Source organism: Gymnogyps californianus, chromosome 1 (genome assembly GCF_018139145.2).
Source record: "Gymnogyps californianus isolate 813 chromosome 1, ASM1813914v2, whole genome shotgun sequence".
NCBI lineage: Eukaryota > Metazoa > Chordata > Aves > Accipitriformes > Cathartidae > Gymnogyps > Gymnogyps californianus.
Window position 1 is genome coordinate 163,750,443 of NC_059471.1, and position 18,410 is coordinate 163,768,852.

General features: G+C 38.3%; 1 protein-coding gene across 2 annotated transcripts in view; it reads right to left on the reverse strand.

Annotated features, from left to right (window-relative positions):
• Positions 1-400: 400 nt before the first annotated feature.
• IFT56 (intraflagellar transport 56) overlaps positions 401-18,410 on the reverse strand; it is a 50,572-nt gene continuing 32,562 nt past the window's right edge. For both annotated transcript variants that reach the window (XM_050900143.1, XM_050900132.1), the window contains 6 exons: positions 18,292-18,380; positions 11,897-11,980; positions 9,626-9,695; positions 6,704-6,810; positions 2,925-3,058; positions 401-1,545 (listed from right to left, as the gene is read on the reverse strand). In XM_050900143.1, coding sequence (XP_050756100.1) covers positions 1,434-1,545; positions 2,925-3,058; positions 6,704-6,810; positions 9,626-9,695; positions 11,897-11,980; positions 18,292-18,380 — 596 coding nt within the window. In that variant the 3' untranslated portion in view covers positions 401-1,433. The remainder of the gene's footprint in view (positions 1,546-2,924; positions 3,059-6,703; positions 6,811-9,625; positions 9,696-11,896; positions 11,981-18,291; positions 18,381-18,410) is intronic.

Consider the following 18,410-nt stretch of genomic DNA (forward strand, 5'->3'; position numbering starts at 1 on the left):
TGCCCCTGCTGAAAGGCTCTATTATTGTTGCTAGTATGATGGATCAGTTTTCTAGATATAAATGTATGTAAATGCAAGCAGCCACAACTATCAATGTACTTCGAGATACCTGAATGATGATACCCACAGTTTTTGCTTAAAGCACTAAAAACACTGACATGTTATATGGCAGAAAGGTGTATGTTCCATACACACCCAGCCTCCTTATTTTCTGTAACTACCACAAAATCAGGACCAAGGCCATTGGCTTGCCTTTGACTGATTACTGAGCATGCATTTAATGACCAGTCACAAATCTGCCCTCTTCCACAGCAAAATTAATATACTATTTCAACTTCTGCAGTATGAAGCAACACAGACCAACAAAACATTCAACTGCAGATTCAACTAAGAGCTTTAATCAAACCACAGACAGTAGAGAATACAGTATTCTGAGTTTCCCCCCAAAGATAAAAAAATACTTTGTATTTTACAAATTTACAAAATGTAAATTTTCCGTTTACAAATAATATGCAAATGTTTTTCACTACAAAACATATAACACATTTCTATGTTACAAGTGTTGCCTTCTTTCAGAATTATGTATTCCCTGAACTGTTCTCCTTGAAAAACAGGAGAGTATAATAAATCCAAAAGTATAATAAATATATTGCTAATGAGGGATGGTAAATGCTGAAGAAAATGATTCAAAACATCCAGTTCTTTTATCCATCAGATTGCTAAACTAAATGGATTACTCACATGAATTATATTAACATGAATAAATGTTTTGAGTGTCAAACCTCAAAGCAAGATTGAACAATACAGTCAGTCAAATCTCCATGCTCTGAAAAAGATGGTAAGAGAGAAAACAAACCTTATAGACAAAAATAAGAAATGAAGGTATTAGTTATTGAGATTTATGTATTTTACCCCAGACAGGTAATATATAGAAGTCTTGATGTATTATCTGATACCCTAGTACTGGCTTTTGGTTGTCACCATCATCCTCTCTACTCGCCACATTCCATCACTTGCTGCAGTAGATTTGTCTCAGTCATTTAACAAATTATTCTTCTCCAGAGGCCAGAAGGCTTGCTGAAAAAAACCCCACAAATCAGTCCAGTAACTCGTGTGGAGAAATCTGGGGAACATTCGAGGAGCACTTTGACTTGCGGACAGTTGGAATGACTAGTAAAAAACTGAAACTTTGAATGAGGAATAGAGAGTGGTGCAACAGAAAAAGTACCAATAAAGCTTTAACAAAAAAACCCAACTTGCTGAATGTTTTGCAATCTCACTGCACTATGCTGTTGCTCAGCTGGGTCAACCTGCTTGATTGTCTGAAGTCCTGCAAGGAAGGAGATACCCAGAATGCACAGGAGAAACCAAAACCCACATCTTACAGCTACATACACAATAGTAACCGACCCGGTTCATTTTGTGGCACTGACTTAAACAGGGACTCTGTTCTCCTTGGCCCACTTTTTCATGATGCGGACAATGTATTCTACTTGAGAATTACCAGTGCTCTTCAGAAGATGCAGTACTTCCCGTAGAGTCTCTCTACAAAGGTGAAAAGCAAAGATTTAAATGAGGGTAGGACCCAACTGATATAATAAACAACTACCCACATCCAAACTATTTTGCAAAACGTGGTTCCTAGACAGAGAGGTCCATTCATCTGCAGAGCAGGAATAGGTAAAAATGCACAGTAGATGAGATCCCAGGGGACAAAAAAGAAGAAAAAAAAAAAAAAGTCTTGTATACAATTGCAACAAGGAGAGAAATTAAAAGTAAAAACAAACAAACAAACAAAATCATCAAAATGTGATTAGTCTGGAGTTCAGTGTGTGCACGTGTGTGTATTTAGATATAAATCCTTACTCTTGCAAAATAGTTCCCCAGAACAAAGCAAACTTTTTTTTTTCTTTAATGCTACTTGCTAGTCTTCAGTATGGCAACATCTAGCTTAGTGCTGCCAAAGCACCTTACACATAAATACAAATAACATGGAAATGAATATTACCAATAGGATAAACCAGTATGAAGCTGCAGTTTGCCAGCTACTTTACAGCAAGAACTTGTATGCATATTGAAAAACAGGCAAGCTACGTGTATTTTACTGCATCTACTGCAGTAATTGCTAAAAGGACACTTGAAGGGTGCAGTAGTTAATGAGATTATTCCAGCAGAGAAGGGACTACAAGGAAGGTGTAGAAGCCAAGATACACACCGACCAGTCATGTACGAAACAGCAGCTTTGGCCAGGGGAGAATGGCCATCTGGCATCACAGCAGAATATTCACGAGGGAACAGTTCTTAAATACAGCCTCACTACTCACTCTCATTCTCCCATCCAGTGAAATGGGCCAAAAGCAAAATTATGAGTAACACAGATAATTTCCTTTAAGCTTACATCAAGTAAGTATATTTGTCGGACATGGGCAGTGTCTTCAGAAAGCAAATTTTAGTGAAAACACAGTCTCATCTACTCATTGTTTAGAGAAATCATGTCCTTCCTACAGCGCTGAGTAAATGTTTCCTTAGTTCTGTTCTATGAACCTTAAAATGTCACGGGACAGTTTTCCATTCTTACATCATCAACATGAAATTTGGTTCTTTTCCCTCAGTTCATGAACATACAATGTTTATAACTTAGCTCTTCCTAGTATAATGACTAATGTATTTTGGTTTCCTACAGTTCATGGCATTCACTGACAAGTTATTCTCCACCTTGTATTCTATAACTGTTGGTGTGGAAGATACACTTCAAATAGAACACTGCATATGGAACCACTGGCCAGAGTGTCTATTCTCTGAAAGGTCAATAAAGACTTGGAAGAGGATACATAGTCCTAAAGCTAAGATTATGATTCTGGCTTACAGCTAACTGGAAATAGGAAAAGAGCAAAATAAATTCAGATACAACACAGAATACTCACTTTGCTTCTCGGCCAGCTAAGATCATTTGAAAGACGCCCACACAAGCACCTCTCTTGCCTTCCCAGTGTTCAGGATTACTGTCCAGTCTCTCCAGAACATCAAACGCTTTGGCTGAATAGTAAAACTGACGCATCTGCGTAGAAAGTGAAACATTATTCCTGACTATATGACCATCTTTCAGAAGGAGGTTAAAAATTTTGAGCTCAGTTTTCTGAAATCAGCAGTAAGTCATAGAAGCAATGTGCATTTTCCTGTTTTTCTGCAGGCAGCAAGTGACACGCAACAGGCACATTTCAGTTCTACGCAGGGAAACGGGTGGTATTATAACATTACTGGTCTATGTCTTTGAACATATTATAGACAAACTGCACTGTGAACTTTATTAATTGGCAACGATCAGCACTGTTGTTTTGATCACATACAGATAACACTAGCTTACAGAACTTCTTTTTTTATGAGGTGCCCTGTCTAGTGTCGTACTAACTATACCAAAGTCCTTGATAGAACATCAACTTCAAACTAGTCCAAACATTTGAAAATGGAACCACTTTTCCTCATGTAGAGATGGTCACAGAGACATATTTGGATGTCTTTTGGGTTTAACTTAGAGCTAAACTTTTTTCTTCACTGTTACAGTACAGGACAAAATAAGATTCAGTGACACTAATCCAAAATTTTCCTGAGCATAGGAAAATCCACTGTGTGCCCTATCTTTTCTGCCTTAGGTTTTCTACTTGCAAATGGGAACAAGAAGCAAGTTGGTTGGCAACAGTCAGTGTGAAAGGAGTGACCACAGTAACTGTGGCTTTTGAAGTCAGCATAACTCATGTGGACCTTATCTATGACTGTGAGCGTTCTTCATTTGGGCAAGCCTGAATAGCAATGTTGTTTGTGGCTAGCATCTTCCCATGAGAGAGCACAGAAGGCAGACTGAGCACAACCTCCCATCCTTTGGTGGCTGGAAGCCTGCATCTGCTGAGAAAAAAGGACAGGCTGTGGGAGTTATGTTTGGAAACTTTAGTCAGAGAAACACAGGTACTACAGAATGAGTAATAATTCCTTTTTCTTCACATAAATGGTGATTTTAACCACAGGTGACTGGCAAGCACTTAAATGGATAGGAATAAAGATAATGAGGATAAACAGTATCAGATGTGTCAGCTAAAAAGAAAAAAATTGAATACTGATCTAGCCAAACTGGCATCTGATCTAGTTCCATTAAGCAGATACCGGTTTAATGCCCTCCTTCTATCTGACATAGAAGCAGGAAATGCTTCACCTCAAGTCATGTGCTGTTCCCTATATGGATAAGATGGGCTATTGCATGAAAAGCAGCAAGAAATTAGCTGAAGTCCTGCATCCCAGCTTCCTCACTGAACAACTTCTATCAGCATAGCAACGGGGCATCCAGCTACACCTAGTCTCAGGACACTGTTGACCTTGCTCCATCCATGTTCATTCAGCATTCTGTTGAGTGAAGCCTAGTGCGACTGCTTTCTTAAGTTACAGCTATGGTGCCATCTGTGGACCTCCAATATGATATAATGTTTCAGAAACAACTGGAAAATGCTACATAAACTCAAACAACATGGGCCTTGCCATTTAGTGGAAGAGGTACGAACAGCTGGTAGTGTAGAAAGACAAGTTATAACACTATAGTAATATTTTTTTAAATTAAATTCCTTGGACTTTGGAGCAGTCATTTATGGACATATGTAGACACATAATTAGGCTGAAAAATTTAGTCCTGTAAGTGCAGTTTTTAAGAGCTCTAGATAAATCCGAAGTGTGGAGCTGCTTCTCCTCTACAGTACAATGAGGTTTTGAGAATAATTTAGGCAAAGTAATCAACTGATTTAAGTGAGACTTAAAATGGTCTAGAGAGACATTTTACATAAAGTCTGATTATCAACTTGCTTTCACAAATTGCAGCTACGGGAAACACCAGAGGCATAGCCACTTGCTTGAGCAACAAGAGTTTTAGGGTGAGATGGTGGACTGAATACTTGAAAGATGTGCAAGAGATAATTTGCTTAGTTTTAGAAGAATGCTTTTGAGATCACAAGGTAGATTTTATGACTTTCAGTTATGTGTTTGTTAGGATTTTGAGAACAAGTTACTTTGTCAGATGAAGGAAAACAGCAAAAAACAATGTTACAGATAGTATGCGGATATTGCCGCTCTTTGGAGAGCTTGGCTGAACAGAGAATCATTGGGAGGTTTTCCAATAGGACTCTAGTTTACTATCTTTCCTCTATGATGGCAAATTTGGTCACTGTATCTCTACTAAGCCTATGCTAATAGCTGCTAGCTCTTGTGTATTCACTTGCATTAGGCTACACTGAACCAGCTCCATGAGCTTTACACCTATTATCTGTGTTCTGCTCTTCTTCTCACATCCACCTTCTTAAAACAGTGAACTACTATATTTGCACAATCACAAAATTACAATCTGTCTTTATATGCTATATTTAATTTAAATTAAATCTGAAATGGTTGCTCCCCAAATAACTTCAGTCCACCTTCTGGCTCTGGCCAATACACTCTGAAAAGTGGATGGCCTGTGTCTCACCATGACACTTTTCCAAAGAATATCCTTTTCTCCTATCACTGAGCTCCTGCTCCTCTAGGTCCCAACGTAGTGCAGTCGCCCTTGTAGATGGCAGACAGGATGCCGGATACAGCATTCTACTATTGTCTACTGAAATCTTGCACAGTACTCTGCATAGGACAACCAATTTTTCTTTCTCCAATAGTGCCATTTACAATCCTCTCAAACAAGCTTTCTTTATATGCCTCTACATCCATCCTGCGGATGAAGCTCTCATGTTTTCTTTCCAGCTTTGCAGAAGAGCAAAAAAAACCTGAATCAGAGCTAAGTCTCACTGTGTATAGACACCATCTGAAGAATTAGATGTTAGGAATTTAGGCAGAATTGTAATCAGCTTCCCAAGCTCTCTTCACTATTAACATAGCTTTGTATAAACTAGAATTTGGAGGTATGCCAGCAGTGTATTAGTACAGAGCATCAGAACTAGTAACCACAATCTAGAAGCTTAGTACAAGTAAGGTAGCATATATTTTAACTTGTTCTAAAATGCCCAGAGCATCCCTACTAAAGTAGGCATTGTCTTGTCTAGCTTGACTTTTTAAAATGTTCGACAGCTTAGTCTAACCTCATCTCTTTAAAAGTCCCCTCTAGAAAACGTTCAAAAGAAGAACTATTATGTGTTAGCAGGGATCCCGCTGTAGGCAGTTAAGCTCACCATTTTTTCTGAGTAGTTTTATTCCTAATGACTACACACTGTCTCTCTCTGCCTCACTTGGGCAGATAGAATAGTAGTTGTGGGAATTCTCTTTCCATTTCCTTATGATTAACAAAGGAGTATCTCCCACTGCCATTACAAGCTTTAAGGAAAAAATAACACTGTCCCAGAAAAAAATGCAGCATGAGACTCCTTGCTGAATCTATGATAGATATTTTTTTCTTAAAAGTTTCTTGTCATTTCTACCAACAATGAATGAAGAAACTGTTATCATTATTGATAGCTCAAGCATGCAGTAATTTACCAACGTTTTACAGTGGGTTGTCTACCAAGAAGGCCTGTAGGTTAAATTATTGACTCATCCTTGCCAACTCATCTACATTATTAGACATCCCGCTGTTATAAAAGAAAGTTCACTAGTGATGACAATGATGGAAAGTATCAAAAAAATGGCTGTTGGTACAATCACTGAATTAACATGCCATATACCAAGTTCTAAAGAGAAGACTCACTTTGTAGCAATCATTTGCAATGAGCTGCAATAGGTTAAAGGACTCCCCTGAGGTCTCCATCTTCAGATAGAGCTTCCAGGCCAACTGTGGTTTCTTATTCATAATATCTGCAATAACAACAAAAAACTGGGATTGTGAAAAGAATATGCCATGCACAATATGCAATGGCAGGTGGAATAAATGTTCCTGAATTTCTTTGCTTAATGTAAATGCATGCCTCACCCTGTAAGCATGAGGTTGGGAAGGGAAACTTGTCCTTATCTTCTGCCTTACTAGCGATAACAGCCAATTCATCAGAGAATACCAACATCAAGAGGAATAATTATGGCATTTACATCTCAATTTATATTTCACAGATACAGCAATAAGCACAACTCTCATGATTTCAGATGTGATTAAGGAACAGAATGGAAAGCATTAGAGAAGTTATTTTATGCAGGACAGTGAACTGTGCCAATTAATTTAGATGGTGAGATTTAGGATTATATGTTCTTACACACAGAAAAATTTTAATTGGCACCGAACTGAGGTCTTTAATACTTGGTGCCCACCTCAGTCCAAACATTCAATTCCCATGATCTGTAACAAACCAAAAGGGGGGGTCCCCGAAGCCCCTCCAAGCATAACAAAACTGTCATTACGTGTCTACTAGAAAAAATGTTTCCAAATTCCTGAGATTTTGTGCTGGTTTCAAATTTTCCTATATGACTAGAATTTTTCATTGGCCTTTAACTGTAAACATCACTGCTATACACAATTAGAAATAAAAGAATCTGAATCTCCCACCTCAGCTAGTGGAAATTCTACTAGGGTGTTTGAACACAAAGAGTTCTAAAATTTTATTTTCTGGAGATAAGAACCCATTCTGTTGAATCTGAGGTTTATATTGGTAATTCCAGACTCATTCAAGTACTGGGAGAAAAGAAAATGGAATTAAGTATGCTTTTCTTTTTCAAGTCTTACCAGCTACTCACAGAGTAGCTGGCTGTTCACACATGGACCCCTCTTGTGCTCTTTCAAAAGAAGGACTGTTTAGCTCATTATATCTGTGCCCACTGTGCCAATACATAAGTTGCAGGTAGAATGGGTGGCAGTCATCAACAACAACCATGTAACACCAAATCACAGGATTTATAGACACTTCTCATTTAGGAGGCAGTAAGACATCAAATCAGATTTTTCTTTCATCAGCTCCAGATACCATATACAGTGGCCAACAGCCAGGTCTTAATTTCCAAATACCAACCCATCTATCTAGAGAAATGGAGTACTGTGCTAATTCAATGTTTTTTTACCTTCTCTTCAAGAAGAATTTGGTATAAATAGTACAATAAAATTAAACAAAAACAATACTGTCTAGCATCCAAAAAAGATGCATCTCTGGTACTTTTTGCCCTTTGGAAATATTTCAGCATTGAATTGTTTACGACTCAATACCTAATCATACTCTGACATGAACGTATTATAATGCTTTGTAATTTCTACAGCAGCTTTTATCCAGAAGGATCTAATAGTAATTTACATACTGACACAAAAAGATAACTATATTCATCACTGAGCAGTTGTTTCTGCAAAGAATCCAAGCAGCTGTTTGGGAATGAAAAATCAAAATTTTAAGACAGACACAGAAGAATACAGCAGCTCTACTGAAACTTTAGCAGGAATTCAGAATGGCAAAAGGCACACTCAAGAATAAATAGCAACTCCTATGAAAGAGCTAGAAAATTTTTAATTGATAACATGGTGTTAATTCTACTTCTTGTATAATAAGTAGCACCTTCAAAAAGTTCTGCATCCCCAGATGTATGTCAAAGAACTACTATAGCACAGAATCAGAGATGAACACTATCTACTGAACAACCATGAATTCCCTTTGCAATGGGAGTTCTCCCATCAAAAAAATTCACATAAAACATTCACATATAAAACACTCAAACACAACCAGGTACTGCAGCTTAATGAAAAAGGAAATAAACTGGCACGTCCTAAAATAGAGTCATAGATAGGCATCCATAGGTGTGATGTGCCTGTCTGGAAAGATCATGTTAGAGATGTTGACCACATCTGTGATATGGCATAATGTCCCAAAACATACATATTTACATTCCAAGTACAACTACTGAAAATTGTTTGATAAGAGAACATTTTTGTATTGAGGCACTGTAAGGAAAACTAATTAGCCTAGGGAATCTCAGACTTGAGTCATTAGAAAAGCCCATCTCTACACTATTTTGCATGTGGCACTGTAGCTATATCTGTACTGAGGTGTACTCTGCAATGTTTTCAAAATGGGTTCAGAAAAACTAAATAAAATTTGCTATAGGATATTAACCATAGCAAAAGTTTTCTGGGTTCAAGGAAAGAATGGAAAAGTTTTTGCAAGAAAAAACATGGTGGAGATTATAAAGGCCATCCCTCAGGCACAGGAGTTTGGACAACATGAAGAGTAATGTGGTAGGAAGAAAAATACCGCATATGCTTGCCTGATTCTTCTCTTCCCTAGACATCTGACATCGGCTACTCTTGGAGGTAGACAGACCCTTGGGCCTGACCCAATATGGATGCTTCTGTTTTGTGTTTTACTCTGAACATTTTAGAGTTATAACTCAGTCTTTTAAGACAGAAAATCTTCACTCAAGCAATTGAATAGACAATTGAGAAGAAAAAGGTTCACTGGTTAGGACAAAGCTGAATTGACAGAACTATAACAGCATTGCACTGAAGCAGTAATTGCTTACTAAAGCCAGATGTATGAAAGGTGCAATAACCACCCACGCTATATATAACTAGTGCAATCAGCTTTTCACTTTCATAGTCCTGAATCCACCTACAACATTAAATTCAATTAGGAAAGTGGATTGCCAAGACTGATGCAATACAGGAGGATCTGTATTCTGCAACGTTGAGAGTAAAGTGACTCACAGCAGCGAGCTAGCCAGCTAAGGTAAACAAAATCATTCTTTATCTTCTCACTCTGGATCAAAAGGAACACCTGCAGGAAGAAGGAAAATAAAAGATTATACATGCATGTACTTTTAAACAAACAGAAGGCAGACCTGCCTCGTTTCAACATGCAGCTAAGGCTTAAGCCACACGAACAACTGCTTCATGAGAAGAGTTAGGGTATGCAAGTGCAGTGTAGGGGCATCTCTCTGTGTCGGGTAGGTGGAGGATTCAAACAGTGCTATGCTTATCAAGGGACTTCTGTAGCTTCAAAACGCCAAGCTGTGTGGAGGGTGCGGCCTGCTCTGAACAAGTGCCAGTGGGCGGCCATGCAACACAAACAGCACAAAGGAACACTGGGCCTGTGGGAAAAGCTATTTGGAATGTGTTTGTTTAGAAAGCAATGCAAGCAATTACATTAGCATCTTCTTGAAATACCAGAAGTTTCACATATATATATGAGCCTTTCCTCCCCGTACATGTCAGAGATCATTCCAGGTCAGCAATAAGCCATTTCTAACCATTTTGGTTTCAGTAATGTTCTGAGGCAAAACATTTGTCTTTTGTAACTTACTGTACAAATACAGGTTTATTACATTCTACATCTAAAGGGATGCGTGGGGGCAAGTTATACATTTTAAAATGTGCTCTGGCTTTGCTCACAGAAAAAAAGCTATTTATGCCTCTCTGCAGGTATATTTGTAACTATATTAGGATGCTACTGGCAAAACTCAAAATACCTTTACAGGAGCAGATGTATGTAGTGGAACAGCGAGTTCCACAAATTACTGACATTTTTATTGGTTAAACATTGCTGATCCCCTAATTTTGGGGAGGGAGGGGAAGGGGTAAGAGGGAAGAAATAAAAAGAAAGCAGCATTATCACTCTAAGTAGCACTTTATCAAAGGTTTTATTTCATTATGTCCAGGGAGGTAAGCTTTTAAATAACTTAATAAGTGCTATATGTGGAGATATTTTACAAGTTTATGAGACATGGGGGAAGGGTGATCTTTATATGAAAGCATCATCACAATCAAAGATCAGACATTAGGCCAGATTAATCAATTTAATTACATAATTCTGTTATTTAAATGCATCAGCTACATAACACAAGTTTATATAGAACCATTTGTAAGAACATAAGAGGAAAAATGTGGATTAACAGCAGTTTACACCTTTGTGTTTCTTTGTTGCCTGGCTGCAGCTAAAGCTTACTTATAGCATTATCATTTTTATGAAGTCTCAGGAATCAGTATAGGCTGCTAGTATAGTTTTAAAAGATACTTACCTGCATTTTCATTAAGCTAACTAAATTAAGGTTGGTGAATTGAAATATATATCCATTTTGCCTGACAGTCTTGGATATTTTTCTTAAAGAGAGATGCAATTTCAGGTCACAGAAATTAAGAGGGTGGGTGTTGAGAGAAAAAAAAAAAAACACAAAAAAAGTGCAAAAAAAAATGGGAAAAAAAACCCCAACCCCAGGGGGGCTCTGTTGTCGAGACACCTGAAGAGTTAAAAAGTTAGAAAGACAGGAAAAACAAAAACAAAAAACCCAAACCAACCAAACCTACATGATTCACTTTAGACTACATGGTTGGGTTTTTTTCCTGGCTTGTCTTCTTTCTGGTCTTGTGGAAAATGTTGCTTCCATCTTCATAATCACTATTTGCTTTTGCATATTTTAGTTGTAATTAAGTTTCTACTGCACATAGACACAAAAAATGCTGTGTGTAGAAGTTAATCTCTTCCAGCTGCATCTGGATGCTGCTGAATAAGATAGTAAGCACTTCCTCTTTTCCTCCCACATCTCCCAGAGGAAGATTTTTTTTATTTTTTTATTTAAACATAAATTTCTAGGGACACCTAGAAGCTTTTAACTATTCAGTGTCTTTTACTCAGCATGCCCTAGTCAGTCTGAACAATAAGACTGCCTGGGATCCCAGACAAAGCATAGGAAATCTGATTAAGAGGGCATTCTTTGATCAATTAGAGAGCTGCAAGCACTCTTGTGATGCACCACAAGCAGCACGACTCCCCATATACCTCACATTACAAGATTAGCAAGATAATCTTTTCTGAATAGCGTTCACTGAGAGTTTCAGTTCCTCTAAGAAGGGGAAGATGATGTTCCACACAACCTGCTTATTTTCAACCAACATGAAGATCTGGAGGGAGAAAAGGAAGGAAAGAGGGGAGTATGTAGGAAATGTTTCCACTGTTGTTTTTTAAAGAAAGTAAATACATACCTCTTCAGCCTCACTAAAATTGCCCATGGCAGCTTTGGCTTGGGCATAGTTGAAGTTAAAAGTGTCATCGTTGTAGAAGTAACTCTGGAAAAAAAGCCACACAGACAAAACCCAAATAAATAAAACAAACATCACCCCCACCCCCACCCCCCCGCCATGGTATAATAACATTAAAAATACCCACACCCCCCCCCCCGCTAAATCTGAGTCAGACTATATCAAGACAATGGGAAGGAAAAAGAAAAACCCACATTATGAACATACGGCATTTATAAACAGTGGGTAGAAAATTATGGACTGGCTTTCCATCCTACATTCATGACTACAAACACAGCTGGAACATTCCACAGTATTAACCATGAGAGATCTGGAGAATGCGCCAAGCTCAAAATTGCAGTGGCAGCTTTTGTGGGTATAATTTTCACTTTGGGCATGTGAAGACATGCTGTGCTGCCATGGTCTCTTTCACCTCCCAAGCACTTACTTCACCACTAGGGTGGTAAATAGGCAGTTGACTCCCTAATGGCTTAAGGAGATGAACAGTTGTTGTTGTTTTTTTTTCCCAAGACTTCTCAAGGTTCAACAAGAGATCTTGTGGATCTGGTTATGTGACTGATGTTAGTGTGACACACTGGATCACATGACAGAGGTGGAGCTGCAGTACCAGGCTGTAGCCAGGCAGCACACCATGTAATAGGACTTCCTTAAGATCAAGCCTTGCGTACGGGCATCCTTCTCTATCTGAAGCGCAACACTAAGTTTTTCTCTCCTGTAATATTAGACTGGATACACCTGGTTTATGACAGATCAGGTTGATCTAGCTGTATCTTTTCTGAAAAGCTGCATGGGCCATAGCAGGAAATATAACTCTAGGTACAGGTTAGCCTGGTGTTTGGGTTTGACCCAAATAGCTTAGATTTGATCATGGTCAGATAAGTATGACTCAGATGACCAAAGTCAGCTGAGTGTGTTCTACATTCAGCACTGTCCCACACTGCTACACCGGTAGACCTGGTAGAGGTAAGGTATAGAACACAATACTACAGCTACAAGCGTGGATGGGATTGAGGATCCCTGCCGAGGAGAGGTGCAGGGCTTATAAAAGAGCATGGGAAAAAAGCAGGGTGGTTTATCCACTATAGTTACTGTAAGAAAAGCCTTCCTGGGTGCGTAACAGCAACGTGTGTGGAGGAAGAAATGTTTTTCCTTATATAACATCTATAAAAGAAACAGAACTTGTGTAGGAAGATCAAACTTTTGTTTTGTTCCCTCATTAAAGAGTGAGGAGGAGGTAAAAAAGCATAGTTGGGACTGTACAAAAGATATGGGAAGCAAGGGGCAAAACCCTTTCCCAGTGCTCTCTATCTTCTTTCATGATGTAGAGACACTCGAGGAACCTCTTCCCTTCCCTGTCACAGGCAGTCAAAAGGGTACTGATCCAGTCTACCCACATACATCAAGCTAGTGCCTTAAGAGGAGAGGTGGCAGGTTGCCACCATTTGCTGGATGTCTAGGTTTCACCCAAATAGTCTACGTTAGGGTCCAAAAGCCAGCAAATATAGCAAGCTATGTGAAAGCATGAGGATGAACCAATCAGGTGAATCTTAAGCTCAGTTTGTGAAAACATTTCAGTACCCTTAGGGTGAACTAACTGGTTTCACCATACAAGAATTACAACACTTTACTGTATTCTTCCTCAATGATAGTTTCGTGTGAATCAGCACAAGTCCCAGGTTAAGCAAAGCTGGTGAGCAAGATGCTAGTTTTACTACATGAATAGTTTCTTCTGGTCAAATAGCTCCCATTGTATTTTTGAATTAAAATGGAAAAGAAAGAAACTGTCAGCAACCAAACTAAAACACTGTGTCATTCTATCCTGGCTGTATTAGTGCTAGAGACCAGACCTGCTGCAAAAACAAAACCAGTGGAAATGAACTAGTGCTGCTGATAGTGCAACACATTCACAGCAGCTAGATGTTTTGTTTCTTTTTCTTTTTTTTTTTAAACCATGTTATATGTACTGGACTTTACTCTTTTGAGGTCTTTTTAGTGGTCTTCAATCTTTTCATAAAACTAACTGTGCTCTGAGTGATATCCATTTCAATGAGATGCTCAGATACCCAGTTGAACAATGAAGCATTCCTTGTGGCCAGAACTCAGCTGAGCCTGAATTAGCTTGTCTTCTCAGTTGATTCTTAGTGTTATAATGTCACCCTCAGGGCAGCTGGCAATACATTTATAATAAGGTGTCCTTTGAGACAGTCTCATGCCTAAAGCAGTTTTAATCAATCATGGATGAAGGTGGTGTTTCCTGAGAGAGTATCATGCAAACAATCTTCACAGAGTGCACAGCTCCACTTAAAGAGCTGCAGAGATTCTACTGAAGTTTATTCCTGTGAATGAAACAAAGGTGACTGTAAAGCCACCTAAACCTTGCCTGTAACATGGTACAGGAAGAATTACGTGCATCCCTGTGACCTGAAGAGAAGGGGAATGACCTAAGTAAATCTGAGCGGTGGCTAGTCTCAGCTAAAAAACGATGAGAACGATCAACTATTTCAAAAGGACCATGCAAGGAAAGTGGTAGTAGGCAGAAAACTTTTGTCCTTAGTCCTTGCTATTTATCAACTGCATTATGTCTCAAATTACCAGTATTTATGATTCCCTTCAGGAACTTAACAAAAACATATTTTACTTAAGCTTGATCATTTTGCAGCTTCCTAGATACGATCTATAAAACCTTCCAAACTTGCAACCTCAACTCTATCTTGAACTATGACAATGAGTTCCATAAACCAACTGGGTTTTGAGAGGGACAAAATGCATTTTCTTCGAAAAGACATTGTGAATTTGCTGCAATTCCAGCAAGCTGTATCTTGTTTTCAGCCTCTCCTAATACAAATGGAGGTTTCAAATCTACCTTGTTTATTCTAATCCTCATTTTGTATCAATTTATTTTCTTAACTTCCCTCTATAGCAAATAATATGTCTTCTAAATCTCTTAAGACAATATTTCAATTTCTAATTATTCTCTGAATCACCTTTCTTTCCGCATTTGAGGGGGTAATGACGAGTATTTCAAATAAGAGTACATCACTGTGCAATGAAAGGCATCAATCTTTTTTTATACCGAATTTTTTTTACTTAGCTTAATATTTTGTTTCACCCTTATAAATGCATTCACATTACAACTGTGAAAACAGAGGGAATATTTAAAAAAATTATCTTTGCCTAAATATGGGTCAAATCAAAACAGATAAATGGTTACTGATGCCAAAGGCATGTATGTGTGGACAAGTCCAGCTTGCAAGCTGAGATCCACATATATATGTTATAATGGGCAAACAGTAGTTCTACATACTTTCAGCAAAACAGCTAAGTTTTTAAAACAAAACAAAACACCCAAACAGTCAGACCTTCCCCTGTCCTATGCACACCTAATAAAATCGTTTCTCCCAAATCTGACAAGGTAAGAATGCTCCTTCTTTTAGTTGATAAATCTAGCTGGATTGAAGGCTTGCATACCTGTACCTGTCACTACTTCTGCCTCCCTCCTGACAGTTTTTAAACATTAGATCTATTCCTCACCTATATTTCCCTCTGCATGGGCTCTTACTAACATCTTACAAAATAACACTGAGTATTCTGTGCTCTTCCTTTTCTGTTCAGATTTTCTTTTGTTGCCGTGAAAGGCATCACTTTCCAACCCTTCCTACACCACTTTCTTTTATACCCTCACATACGCAGAATTCTGTCACCTCATCCCCTCCCCGTAGCACTTCTCTTGTCTCATGACTCTGAGCTATCCTCTGATCACTCTATTGCCCACTTTCACCCTCTTAATTTCTGTTTAGTGTCTTGTTTGTTTCTGGTTCTTTCCTTTACAAACACTAGCCTTACTTTCCAACATTAATGACAACTCCATTTGCATCCCTAGATGCTACTCCTCTCTCTCTCATTTCTAAGCTTTCCCATATACCTTGGAGGTGGTGAGTCATCGCATTTGATTTTAACCTTTTCAGGTTAGAACCAGTTGTTTAAGAACTTTTTAAAGGAAATGGAAAGAGCTGGTCATTTCTATGGGGTGACTCATTCCATTCTAAGATAAGTGTAAGAAATACACAGGATGAATTCTCCTCTGGAAATTATCATCTGCCCCCGTTGGCTATAGACTGAGACCAGATGATCAGTTATAAATAGAAATCTGACTTTTAGATGGCTCAAGTTAGGCAAAACAAATCTCACTGTTAATTTCCAGCTTTCCTTTTCTTCAGTTACACACACACTCCAGTTTGGGGTGGTGGTGGTGGGGTTGTTGCGAATTAATCTGATAAAATAATGATAAAATAATCAAAATTTGATCCTACATATATAGAAGAGTTATAAAGCATAGGTTTGTTAAGTTTGAAACAATTAACTATAGAAACTTCACTAGAAATTAATGGCCTTTTTGTTTTTGAAACAATTAACTATAGAAACTTCACTAGAAATTAATGGCTTTTTTGTTTTGTTTTAAGAAACTAAGGAGATTGTCATGGATACCAGTTATGCTGCTTGGAAATCCCCTTACCCTTCCCATCTTGATTTGAATATCAAGGATTCTGTTGCCGTGAAAGGCTGAAATCAAAGACTCAATAGTCTAAATTTTACATTTACAGGTATCAATTCCAATCAGTAGAGTTAAGTGAAATTTACCAATGATTGTTTTAGGGTAAGAATATTGATAAGGTTATATAACTAATAAAACCAATCATAGTAAAGGTTAAATTTAATAGCGAGCAAATTATGCATTTTTATGTAAAAGAACTTATGTAACAATGATTTGTAAGTATCGGAGAAGAGGTCGTGAAGTGCCTGAAACAATGGAATACCAGAAACAATGGGACTATTAAGATAGGAACGGAACGATGCGAGACCTGAAGCATCAGTGATTAGGTTATCTTGACCTACAAGAAGTTGCTCAAGATTTGGCAAGCGCGCACAAGGATTACCAAATAAGGAGTAAAAGACCAAGAGTTCACCCAGAGGACAACCACGAAAATACCGGCAGGGGTCTCCACGACCCCCAGAGACCACCGAAGGAGACTCTTACCAACCCAACACACACCCGTAATAACTATGTGAATATGGTAATCAGTTCCGGGAAATTTGATGAATATGTATGTGATAGAGTAATATAAGCTTTAACTGATGGAACACACGGCATGCACGTTGGGCAGAGTGATCCCCTGTGCATCCAGCGCTGAATTAAAGGAGTGCCTGCTTATCTGCATCTCATTGGTGTTGGTAAGTTCTTTCCATCTCGTTTGGTGACAGGATGTCTCTTCATTCCACTACAGTGGAGCCATTCCAGTGGCTACAGCCACTTGGGATTTCTTCAATGACCTCTTTCCAGACAAAGTTTAAAAACACTACACCTGCATCATTTTTCACCCATCAGCTGCTTTTGGCACCATTACAACCACATGTTTTTCTTCAGATCTCACCCTCCTTAGAACATTGTAATTGTGCTCATCTTGTGTATCTCCCTCATAATTTCTTTTTAGATTCTCGTTCCTCTTCCTACCAAATATAGAGTTCTTAAAACTCTAGTTTCAAATCACTGGAACAAGACTGCAATCACTTAACCCTATAATCACACTCCAACCTCTCTCTTTTTCCTCACATCTGACTTATAACTGGATATCTGTAAGTTATACCTATTTTATCCATTGAATACTGGTGATCTGATAATGCTGCATTATGATAACTGCAAACTCCTTCTCTTACTTTGAAAAATGCAACATTGCCTGCAGTGTACCACTCAGATTACTTCTGCAAAAATAATATTCTTAGCTTACTGCTTTGATAATACTGCCCTATCTTAGGCCTTCAGTGACTGCTTTCCCTGTAAAATATATGCGTTGTTACTTTCGCAGTCCTTCATGTCCTGTCTTCCTTACACACTCTTGTTCGTTAAAATGTTGTCCCCAATTATTAACCAGTAACAATAATCTCCATCACTCATTTGATAAGTCTTACGAAAACATTTGGGTTTTTTTCCTCCACACTGCCCACCCCATAAACATCCACAAATTTTTTCATTGTCTTCCTTTAATTATCTTCCTCATCTTCCGTGATGCCACCAGAAAGCCTGATAATGGTTAAACTGCAAGTGTGATGAGACCATCATGCCCAGCATGCTGCACAATGCTATCTTATAAACTGCTTCTTTACATTTTGATCCATTTGCTGTACTGACCACTTACGTCCCACTGTTGTTCCTGTGTTTTGTTGTTACTGTTGTGTTTCTCTATCTTTTTATGTTTACATAGTGTCTCACACAGTACAGTCTAATTCCATAAGTAGTGATTCCATGCATTAGAGTACTACCAATACTAAATAATAATACTAACCTTGACTGAGTTGAGGTAAATCAGGACATTACCAAACTGTCTAAGAAGAAAGAAGCAAGAGGACATGCACTGTCTCCCTGGAATGGTATCTAAAATTCAGAAGAGAAATGCTGATTTGT